General features: G+C 47.0%; 1 protein-coding gene across 1 annotated transcript; it reads right to left on the bottom strand.

The window, feature by feature from the left end:
* Nucleotides 1-3,577: 3,577 nt before the first annotated feature.
* Nucleotides 3,578-10,912, bottom strand: LOC109753126 (protein PAT1 homolog). The gene is made up of 7 exons (XM_020312048.4): nt 10,650-10,912; nt 10,437-10,552; nt 8,294-8,454; nt 7,300-7,356; nt 7,045-7,114; nt 4,726-6,659; nt 3,578-4,014 (listed from the first exon to the last, which is right to left on the bottom strand). The coding sequence occupies exons 2-6, from the start codon at nt 10,444-10,446 to the stop codon at nt 4,771-4,773; spliced, it is 2,187 nt and encodes a 728-aa protein (XP_020167637.1). The 5' UTR covers nt 10,447-10,552; nt 10,650-10,912; the 3' UTR covers nt 3,578-4,014; nt 4,726-4,770.
* Between the last annotated feature and the right edge of the window lie 719 nt (nt 10,913-11,631).

Here is an 11,631-nt window from a genome sequence, read left to right as displayed (position 1 = left end):
CTTGTCACCATCTATCTGATATGATGTGTAATTGAGCAATTTGTGGCAGCAATTCTGTGTTTCGCATGTGCCACCTTATCACGCAGAACGCCGCTTTTACTCTCCATCCTTCTGGGGTCTGGGCCTTCCATGTCTGTGTGAGTCAGGGTGGGACGCATGCCAACTGAACGGATATGAGCTAAAATGTTATGAGTAGCATACAACATTTGATCTCAACTGAATTCCAAGTTCATTTGTGCAAACTGTTGTATGCTCACCAGCCTGACAGGAACTAGCTTGTTGGATACCGCGGTGTGGAAGCCTTTCCGCGAGACATACACCCTCCGTCTCATAATGTACTCATATATTGGTTGTAATACCATCTTATATGATGATGTTGCATTGCATTGTGCCACCAGTCATATCAATATATATGATCTTGTAATGCTCAATCGACTGAAGCAAGTGCATATATGTCCTTGGTGGTGGTGACCCTTCCGCCTATAAAAGACGTCAACCAACCTAGCTGGTGAGTGGAGAACATGGCTGCACAAGGTTTCATAGAAGTTCTGTAGAACAATGAGTGAGTTGATATAGCCAACTTCGCCATGTGGGGTGGAGTTCCTCCCTGCATAAAACCATCGTTCTTATCTCTTCTTTTTCGTTGATTGGTTTTTGAAATAGCTAACACTTATGTCGAGCGATAACACCATCGCTGACAACCAAAGACTTGAAGCTCGTGTGATCACTGCCTGAAACAACCAATATTTGGCTACGAAATTTTTGGTCTCACGCTCCAGGAGTTAACTAATATTGGTCAAAAAACATGAAGTGCAGCAGACTAAAAAGCATTGGTATGCCAAGAAACTTGCATCCATCCAAACAACGACCAAATTGATATTTGTCTTCCTAGGACGAGTTTCATCCACAAGTTCTCAGAATAGTTCGTTGCCGCATGTTTATTAGGCCAACTCCACCGCGCGACCCCATCCTGTCCGGGTGCGTCCGTTTGGGGTAAAACGGACGAACCAGACGGCCCAGCGCGCGGGAGCAAACGGACTTTTGTTCTTTTTTGTCCACTTTCGACCCATCCCCGGCCCAAGTTTGCGCCGATTTTGGGGTCAACGGACAGCGCGCGGACGGGCGGGACGCGCGCGCTTGTCCTTCCCTGGCCCGCCTGTCGGTGGCACAAAGCAACCCCCCCCCCCCCGCGCGCGCCCCATTTGGCGCCATTTCCACCCAAACCCTCCCACGTCCCGCCGCCCCCTCCCTCCCCCGTCCATGGCCGACGCCCAGCCGAATTCCGGCGGCCTGGCCGTCGACCCGCCCGGAAAGGTCAAGAAGAAGGCGGCCAAGGCGCCAAGGAAGCCACGGTCGGAGTGCACGCCGGAGGAGCTCACCAAGTTGGACGCGGAATCGGCGAAGAGGAGGAACCGAAGGGCGGTCGTCAAGGGCAATGTCGCCGCGGCGGCCGGCCGCCGTCGAGATGCAAAGGAAGCAAGCACGGCCACCGTTTACGGGCACCATGCTGTCCCCCCGCGTCTTGTTCGGCGGAATGCCAACACCAACGCCACCGGTCGATGACCCCTTCTACAACCAGTTCATGGAGGATGTGATCTACGAGGGTGGGCATGGCCGTGCCTACGATCCCGACGAGACCCAAAGTCAGGATGGCCGCGCCCAGTACGTTGCCGATGAAGAGGCCGACGACCGTGCTGACTACGACCATGGTGACTCATGGCATGAAGACGATGACATCTATTGTGAAGGTGATGGTGATGAAGAAGAAGGCAATGACATTGATATTTGGTGGCGAGCCATTGTTCATCGACGAGCTCACCCAAAGAGCGGAAGCACAAAAGAGGAGGAAGAGCATTCGCACGGATTCATATACACAAGAGGAGGACAAGTTGATTTGCCAATGTTGGATGGAGATTAGCCAAGATCCGAGGACCGGCGCGCAACAAAAGGGCCTTGTTTTTTGGACGAGAGTCCACAAAACATTCCATGAAAGGAAGATGTTTGAGCCCTACCAAATTACAAGCAACCGTGGCATCACCTCAATTCAAAAGAGGTGGTTGTTCATCCAATAAGAGTGCAACAAGTATTGCGCGGCATTTTAGAGCGTTGAAGCACGGCCCGTGAGTGGTCTCGGCGTTGGGGGCATGGTATGCTCTCCTCATCCTAGTCTTTTCTTTGCTACGGCCATGGCCTTGTATATGTTTGCATGTTCAATTGTTGTTGATCATGTAATGTAGGCATTTCAATCTTTGGAAGCATTCAAGGCCCGGCACAATGACAAGCCATTCACTCTTACGCATTGTTGGACGATCATCAACAATTGCCCTAAGTTCAAGGATCAATGCCGTGAACTTCAAAGGAAGAGAGGCAAGAAGACGCCCAAGTTCGCCAGAGGTGGAGATGGTGAGGCGTTGAAGAGACTGAGGGGCAAGACCAACTCCAAGATGGACGACATACGTGATGCCTCACCATGGCCTTGCATGAGACTTTGCATGGCATGATGTCTCAAAAGGATGTGAGGGACGAGAAGAAGCGGCAAAGCAAGGACGAGCAAATGAAGCAATACCTAGAGCTTCAAAGGAAGAAGCTTGAGATGGAGGAGGCGGCCAAGAAGAGGAAGATCAACATGGAGGAGGCGTCCCGGCAAAGGCAGCTCGACATCGAGGCAGCCAATGTCACGGCCAGGCAGAGGCAGCTCGACATCGAGGCCACCAATGCCGCAACCAAAGCAAAGGAGGTGGCCCTTGCGATCATGAGCGTGGACTTGACCAAGATGAGCAAGAAGACTAGGAGCTGGTTCGAGGCCAGGCAGAAGGAGATGTTCGACGCTGACGGCCTGAACTAGGTCGTCCGATCGGCCGTGGCCGTTCTTTTTTGGAGGCTGGCATGGCGTGCCGCCCGCTGGGTCGCTGGCTGTGTGATGTTCGACGCCGGCGGCCTAAACTAGGTCGTCCGATCGGCCGTGGCTATTCTTTTTTGGAGGCTGGCATGGGGTGCCGCCCGCTGGGCCGCTGGTTGTGTGCCGGCGAGAAACACATTCATTTTGGAGGCTGGATGTGTTGCCGGCCGCTGGCTATGTTGCCAGCGAACAAAACTATTCATTTTGAAAGCCGGTTGTGTTGCCGGCCGCTAGCTGTGTTGCCGGCGTGAACTAAGGCCGCTGGCCTGAACTAGGGCTTGGTATTTCGAACGTTGTTGCTTTTTAAAAATGGAGGCGGGCAAGATGGGGCCAAAGGATGCGGCCGTGCGCTGGACGCATGACCACCGCATCTCAGGACAGGTCCGGACATAGAGGCAGACAAGCAGACGTCCGTTTGGGGTCGCGCGGTGGAGTTGGCCTTAGCACGTCAGGTTGGCGTTCTTTTCACCGGTCCAACCAAGCGTATTGGCAGTAGCAGGTTGGCTGCTTCCAAAATCTGATTAACTAGTTAAAAATGGATTTGCACATGTGCTTCTTGCTGGTGTTCTTATTCGGGTTTTCACATGTACAGTAGACGAAATTAACATTAGCCAAAGTAACATACCAGAAAAGGCAACAGCATTATCAGCTATGCCTGACCAAGCATTGGAGTACTAATTAACCCAAACTGCAGAAATGTTTTTCTGTCAGCCTGCTAAAATGTCAGGCTGATACACAAGGCTTGCAGTAACAATTTGTGCCAATTCAAGAACAGAAAAACAGCTTACAGGTCATCAACAAAACAACAAAATTCATATACGAATAACAAAACTAAAGCGCTAAAACAAGTTTAGGTCGTGCAATGGAATGCAACAGAAATGCAACAGAAAGCGCCCTAGAAGTTTTGGCTGACAGAACGAAGGCTTAGGACATTCAGCCATCATGTTCCCCTCGGGCACCATCCATTCTAGCAGCCTTCTCTACCTCAGTCTCAGCAACATAATTCATCAATTTGAGCTTCCTAAAGTGGCCGAAGATCATCCTTTGTATATTTGACCGAGACCATCATTCTTTGTCACCACAATATCTATGTTCTTCCCACCACTCGCAAGAACCTAAAAGTTTTACATCTATATGTGATCAGCTAACAAAAATAAAACTGGAAGGATAAACTGAAGATACAAGTTACAACATAACAGTGACTTTCAAATAAATAAAAGATCAATATAGATGGCAAGGATCCAAGAGAAAGCAAAATGATGATAGAAGAAAGATCAAGCAATTCCATTTGGACCATCCTGCAACTGAATACCATCCTAACAGAGAATTTGGATGTTACAACTGCAGGTAAATATCACCAAAAATTCAGCTACTGAAGATTATGTTCTTGCTCAACGTGTATGCTGGTATAAGTTGCAGACCTATGGAGATAATAAATAGGTGAATAATTGGCCGCCTGGCACACACACTACTTGGTGACAAAACATGGGATATGGAGAACTGTTCTTTCTTTATTGGTATTGTTGAGAAAAGCTGCAAATGTATAATTTTAAACAAAGTACTCCCTCCGTCCCAAACTAAGTGTCTCAACTTTAGTACAACTTTAGTACAACTTTAAGTATGAACAACCAGGTCTCGTCAACTTAGCAAAAATGGAAGTGATAGCAATCTGATGAAAACACTCATGCCACTTTCAGAGTGCAAGTAAAAGAAAGGATCACATTGGATAGAACATAGGGTTACCAGGATTCAGAGTTATAAAAAAGGAGGTTAGAATAAACATTAACGTGAAGCAGCTATGATAAAACATTATCAAAGAACTATACCATATCAAGTATATAGATTATGAAAAGCAGCTCTGTTCTTCTATTTCAGCTCTGGACATATTCTGATGCCATCGGCACATTACCAGACCCATGAGAACTAGAGCTGTTGACAGGCACAGTGCGCTGAGCGAAACTGAGCAACTGCTTGCGCTGATACTCATTTGTGTGAGGAAGGCTGGCACGCAACAGCTCCACTGGTGTTTCCCTGCTTATCACAGCTGCAGCAGCTGGTTGCATTTGCACTGTATGAACCACAGTATCAAATTTACTCATGCAATACCCCATAAGCAGCCCGAAGAAGGCATCGAATGATGCCTGCCATAGAGTTCGGTTCTGCATGCTGTACGCAGAGGCCACATGTTGATCAGTAAGAAGCTCTGTAGCTCTGTCCAGTAGAGACTTTATGATGACAGAAGCGCCGTCACCAGCAGCATATCCCAGAGGTCGAAGAGGTGGTTGCTGTGACGAACACGCAACAGCTGCAAGACAAGCACTGAGTCCACTCAAGTCCATCCGAACAACACAGGTGGATACGGCACTTACAAGTTTAGTTGTGGTCCCAGCTATGCTGCTATCAGAGGGCAAATTGCCAAATATAAATCTTAGATTCCGGAAAACTGCCATGCAAACAATCCTTGCAAGCTCACTACCTGAAGTAACAAGATCAATATAACGAGAAAGTAGTTTCCGGCCCTTCGGTAGAGATACTATGCGGAGAAACACTAGATCATCATTTTGCGACAGAGGTGCATCCTTATTAGATGTAAGTGGATCAACTAATTGCAGTGATTCTGCAAGCTGCTCGAGAAGAGCCTGTCTTCTGTTTCTAAGTTGCAAACCACCATCTGGCTGTTTACTAAAGTGAAGCAAACGATCTATATCATCCACATCCAGTAGTAGGCAAAGGCCATCTTCAATTGTGATTCTAGCAGCCAGCATCGGCTCTTGGTCAAGAGATTTTGAAGCAGATTTTTCAGTAGTGCTATCACTTGGTTCAGAGGCTTCTTCAACATCAAGGAGCGGACGGGGCCTGCGGATGGAAGAAAATGGAAGCCTCCCAAGAGCATCAACCTGAAGATACGCATGTGGCTCATCCTTACTGCGTGCACGAGAAGATGTATCTCTGATCAAGGTTGGACAGAAGTAGTGCTTTAGTTGTGCTCCTGCTGATTTTCTGGCTAAACAAGCTTGATGATAGTAATCATCAATATATGGATCGGTGATCTGAGTGGCAGCTTTCTGCATCCTTGCGATGTTCTCAATTTCTTCAGTGGACATGTACTTGGATCTGAACCGCTGCCACCTATTATCCATTCTCATATTGCCAGGCTCAAAACCTTGGGGAGGATAGCGCGGACCATGCCTTCCATGGTGTAACATCGATCTGGCTCTGGGATCACTCAAGTCAGGCATAACAAAATTTGGATCAAATCTACCCATCATTTGTGGTGAAGGATGCCGAGGACCAAACATCTGCAGATTTTGTGGCGGAGAATGTTGGGCACCAAGCATCTGGGCATGTAGTTGTGAGAACTGGGGTGGAGAGTGTTGAATTGGGAGCATTCCGTTTTGTTGATGGGGTGGCGGCATTTGAGGTGGTATAAATCCATTTGGATGCTGCATCAAAGCTGGTGTAAATCTGCTACCATTCCCACGAATCAGTTCAATATTATTGTATTGCGGCTCTTGGTGAGGATATGATGACATTCTCTGCAGAGGAGATGGCCTTGGTCCGAGAATAGGTTCAATAGGATTGTACTGAGCATCTTGTTGCGGGGATGAGGATGTCCTCTGAAGTCTGGAATCAGCAAACTGGGCTGGATGAGGTGGTTGAGACCACCAGTTTTTGTTGTCCAGCCGTTGTTCAGCACCCAATGCAGGCTGTGTAGGCCAGTATGATGATTCAGCCTCTTGTGCCCAGTCAGCAGTAGAAGCTATAAAGTGCAGAATTATAATGAAATGATTAAATAAATAAAACTTATGTTAATGTGTATAGCACTCAACAAAGTAACAAGAAAACGAAGATTATTTATTTTCGGTAGTTAACTCAAGATTTGCATTCAAACAATGACAGACTAGCAGTAGCAGCCATATTATAGTAATTACATTGGTCAGACATAAGACATAACAAAGCCAAGTTAAGTGCATCATGATAACTGTAGCTGTGGTAGTAAGTTGAAAGAATTTAGAGAATATCTCTTAAGCATGTGCAAACATGCTATCTAACAGCATGCATAATTGTCCTTCAAAGACAGAAACAAAGTTAAAACACAAAAGCATATTTCCTCACAAATAAATGAGTAAACCAGCATTACTCACTTTGTCCAGGTAACGATCCCCCACGACTAACTATTCCTGATTGCTTTGGTTCGTTAACAGTTCTGGTCAGCTGAAATTGTAAATAAATAAATCAGCCTCACCAGTCAAACAGGGACAAATGAAATAGGGCAACCATGCAAATTAGGTAAACGTTAATTTTGGTAAAACAAAAGAGAGCTCATGTGACTATATTAGTATAATCTTAAAATATACATTCGATAATCCTAAATGAACTATGTACCATAGAAATCAAACCTTTGAGAATGCCCCTGCAAGATCATCAACACCAGTAAATGAACCTACACCTTCGTCCTGCAAAAGCAAAGCTTGACCAATGAGCGGTTGACCTTCCTATACAACAGAAAAAAGAACTACTTTTGCAATCTTTTAAGGTGATCAGAAATCCAGTGGGACAGCGTTCTGAAATCATTCCTAAATACATGTTTGGGATCCAACTGTGAGTGAAAACAAAACAGAAACTGAAGGGAATGAAGCACACAGTACACAGAACTTGTAACGGTTCCTACCTGAAGTCATAAAAACTAAAACTTGCTTGTGTATAGTTAGGAATACGCTTGTGTATAGTTAGGACTACCTCCCGCATAGTGCATTCAACATAAGCTTTCTAATTTTTCCAGGATATGTAAGGAGGATTTCCAACCATGGCTGTATGCACTTTACAGAGTTAACTAATGGTCCAAAATAGATACATTAACTTCCTCAGTTTAAGCAGGACTTTTTCTGAATACATGATAGCATTAGTAACCCTAAAGTACAATTGACTACATTCTTTACCAGGCTTTCGACCAACATACACGGAAACAGTTAGCAATCACAAGAGACAATGCAAGCTTTCCTAGTTTACATAACAATGTATATTCCTATTTGCCTATTTGGTCGCATGTGTATACCTATAATAAAATTAGTTGCATACTTTGCATCCTCTACCAGGTTCCTGATGGCATGAACCAAACTTGAAAACAAGGGCTAGAACAGATTGATCAAAATTAAGATAATTTCTAAGAGAAACTCTCCTCGTGCTCTGAAGTCTACAGGGAGTTTGCGATCCTTCAGATATAAAAGGAAGCCTCACAATGCTATACCAATGCACATGTTACCTATTTGGCACATCATCCCACAAACATAACACCTATTCACTGTGGATTTTTTTTTTTTTGAAAGGACCAGAAGGCGGATAATGGTGGTCATGTCAAAACAGAAGAGATTCCAAATCTATCATATATCTTACCTCCAACATATCCCTTCCATAAATAGGAGTATATTCTTCGTCACCAGGCCCAACAAAACCAGCATCACCAGCATCATCATCATCCAATCCACCTAGCTCAACCTCCTCCAAGACATTGTTACCAAAGAAAGCATACTGTGATGCATCAAATTTGGTATCACCTGCACAGGGATAATGTCAGAACCCAGCAACAATAACATATGCTGTAGGAGAAGAAAGCAATATAAAAATACTATATCGAGAACATTCAATGAAAACAGTGGTAGACTAAGGCTGCATTTGGCATTGCAGTGGGTTATGATAACCTGTTAACCAGCTTTTACCTATTTTAGTGTTTGTTCAACCCTCTTTAATACCTTTATTTATGGCTTAAATTGCTACAGGAGATTATAAAATAAGCACAGTACAACACAGTTCAGCAACCGCAACCTGAGCCTAAAGCAGATACAGGTGGGCTCCGCAATAGAACGCTGTTGTGAGGTGTTAGTCATATACACTAGTAAGCATGGGTACGGCGACATGGACACGGCGACACGCATACAGGGACATGGGATACGGCATTTTCCAAAATCAGCCCATCGGGGACACGGCAAGTATATATAAGAATAAATAAATAATGCCATGTAATATAGAGTTAAAGACGGAAAAATAACGAGAAAAAGATCACCCCATTCAGCAGTAACTCTCTGAACATAAGCCCAGAGAGGATATTTCGGATTCAGCAGTAACTCTCTGAACAGCTAGTGCCATTTCCTCCCCAATTGTCAAGAGCCACAAAGAAGATGATCCGTTAGTAGTTGGGCCGGCCCAGCTAGTGCCATTTTAAGAACCACTGGATGCTATAGATCAATCTGCGCCGTCAAAACTCAAGCCCTATCTCTCTCTGCCCTAACGCTTTGACCAAGCCGCCACTCTCTTGCCATCGCCCCTCCTCCCAGCGATGGATCTCTCAACTCCCCGCAGCACCTCTCGCCACCGCCCTCCTCCCAGCGTGCTCCTCTTGCTGCTGCAGCAGCGGCAGCGGCGGCGGCCAGCGCTGCAGTGGGGGATGCAGCAGCAGCAACGGCAGCGGCGGGGGATGCAGCAGCAACAACGGCGGCGGCGGCGGCCAGCGCTGCAGTGGGGGATGCAGCAGCAGCAACGGCAGCGGCGGGGGATGCAGCAGCAACAACGGCAGCGGCGGGGCGCAGCAGCAGAAGCACGGCGACGGGAGGGTGCTCCAGATCCAGCGCTTCCTGAAGTCGGACGAGGGTGCTGCTCCGACCGGCAGATTAATCGAGTCCCCCACGTGTCCCAGCCGTGTCCTCCCTTTTCTTTCTGTTTTTTAATTCGTAATTCAGGAAATACGGCGGGATACGCGCATCCCCGCGTGTCCCCGTGTCCGGCCGTATCAGCACGGGGATTCGGCAACTTCTGCCGTGTCCATGCTTTGTAGCATATACATCATGCAAAAGTTAAGCTATGACCAAAAGAAGCAATTAAAACTGCAGATGTAGATATAAGTAAGCTCAGCCCACCACTGTAATTGAATTCAATTAATGCTGCAGATTCTCGCTGCCCATAAAAGTGTGGGAACATAAGGTTAACCTGTTGCAGAAGAGAAGCAGAGGTGCCGAACTGCGGTGCTTCAGTGAGAAGCACCTGCGTGCGTGATATAATTCCCCTTCTTAAACAAATGTGGTTTTACAATAGTTTTGACAAATTAGGCATACTCTAAATGATAAAAGCAGGGAGTATTTAACGCTGCAGATTTTCTGCTACCCATAGAAGCGCGGGAACAGAAGAATTCTTAGAACAAATAACGAAAAGCTATACTGATTCGCTTGCTCCGCCGCAGAGCTAACCCAACACAAGGTGGGAACCACCGCACCAGGACTAATTCCAGCAGGTGACACTAGCTTAACTCACAAGCATGACCAGTGACTACCAAAATTAGGCACCGTATCCCAGAGAATAGCAAGGTAGAATCTCAGCTGATTTATTTCAAAATGAGCTTTATCAGTATTCAGTTTTACTTTTCAAAAAGATGAAAATAAAAGGCTCGGTTCAATCCAATCATTATCACAAACTAATCTCTCTGAACATTCTACTTTCATCAGGGGAATCTCACATAAACTAATCAAAAATAAAACAGATTCGTCACCTGACTCCATGGCGCGGGGGTTCCTGAACCCCCAAAATTTCTGGAGAACAAGCTGAGATCTCGAAGAGCCGAGTCGAACCGTCAAGAGGCCCGGCAGCGAGCAAATCCGTGGCTAGCTGCATGGAGCGAGAACGGGTCGAATTCGATTTGCTGGCAGCAGAGGAAAACACGAGGAACAGAAACCCCAGACGAGCTGCGCTAGGGCTTCCTTACCAGCACAGCCTGGATGGATCTCCCGTCCGCTCCGAGCCAATCCAGCAGAGGGGAGGGGAGACTCCCAGGCGTCGCGCTTCCGCGGGAGGGGGGCGGAAGGGTCGGCCGGCGGCGGCGGCGGCGCTGGCCGCTGGAGGGCTCGGCCGGCGGCGGGGGATGGTGGGAGAGGAGGAGATTGGGAGACGTCGTCGTGGAACGGTAGAAGCAGGTTGTGCTCGTTATCAATCGTGGCTTTTCTTTCTTTTCTTTTTTTTTCCACCGCGAAGGGCCCACAAGCAGACGGAGTAAACCCCATACTAGTATATTACAACGAGGACCTTGAAAGAAAGACAGTTCACATATATGGTCTTCTTATATGATGCATAAAGGGCCCTTAGACTTCAAATATACTACCCATAGTGATCTAAACGATCTTATATTTCTTTACAAAGGGAGTAACAAGCAATCTAGTCCCTCCTAGACCGCCTCTCAACTATGTTGTCGTCCAAGAAGTGGGCCATGTCATGTCCGAACTACTTCATCATGGTGGCACTTAACGGACAATTTGTTATCGCCGCCATGGACCGGATGAAGGTGGTTGTCGGATTTCGGGTCCCGGCAAAACCCTTAAGGTTCGAACACTGGGGTGCGCGCGAAGATCTCCCCCTCACCGATCACGCCCTCACACGCTTCACGATCTCTAGGCTAAGCACGACGAACTCTCAACACACGAGACACAAGATTTATACTGGTTCGGGCCACCGTTGTGGTGTAATACCCTACTCCAGTGTGGTGGTGGTGGATTGCCTCTTGGGCTGAGGATGAACAGTACAAGGGGAAGAACAGCCTCCTGAGGTGAGGTGTTCTTGTGCTTGGTGGGTGTGAGGATCGCTCGAGTGAGTTCTGGTAGGTGACGATCTGATGCCCTCTACTGTGGTGGCTAACCCTATTTATAGAGGCCCTAGTCCTCTTCCCAAATATTGAGCGGGAAAGGAGCCAACAA

Source organism: Aegilops tauschii, chromosome 5 (assembly GCF_002575655.3).
Source record: "Aegilops tauschii subsp. strangulata cultivar AL8/78 chromosome 5, Aet v6.0, whole genome shotgun sequence".
Lineage (NCBI taxonomy): Eukaryota > Viridiplantae > Streptophyta > Magnoliopsida > Poales > Poaceae > Aegilops > Aegilops tauschii.
Note: the sequence above shows the minus strand (reverse complement) of the source record. Positions and strands in the feature narration are given on the sequence as shown.

Excerpts from the sequence above, each read along its gene's own strand:
- LOC109753126 (XM_020312048.4), bottom strand. Across the intron at positions 7,357-8,293 it reads ATGGAAGGGATATGTTGGAG|GACGAAGGTGTAGGTTCATT; the intron begins GTAAGATATATG and ends TTGCTTTTGCAG. Across the intron at positions 6,660-7,044 it reads GGGATCGTTACCTGGACAAA|CTTCTACTGCTGACTGGGCA; the intron begins GTGAGTAATGCT and ends TGCACTTTATAG.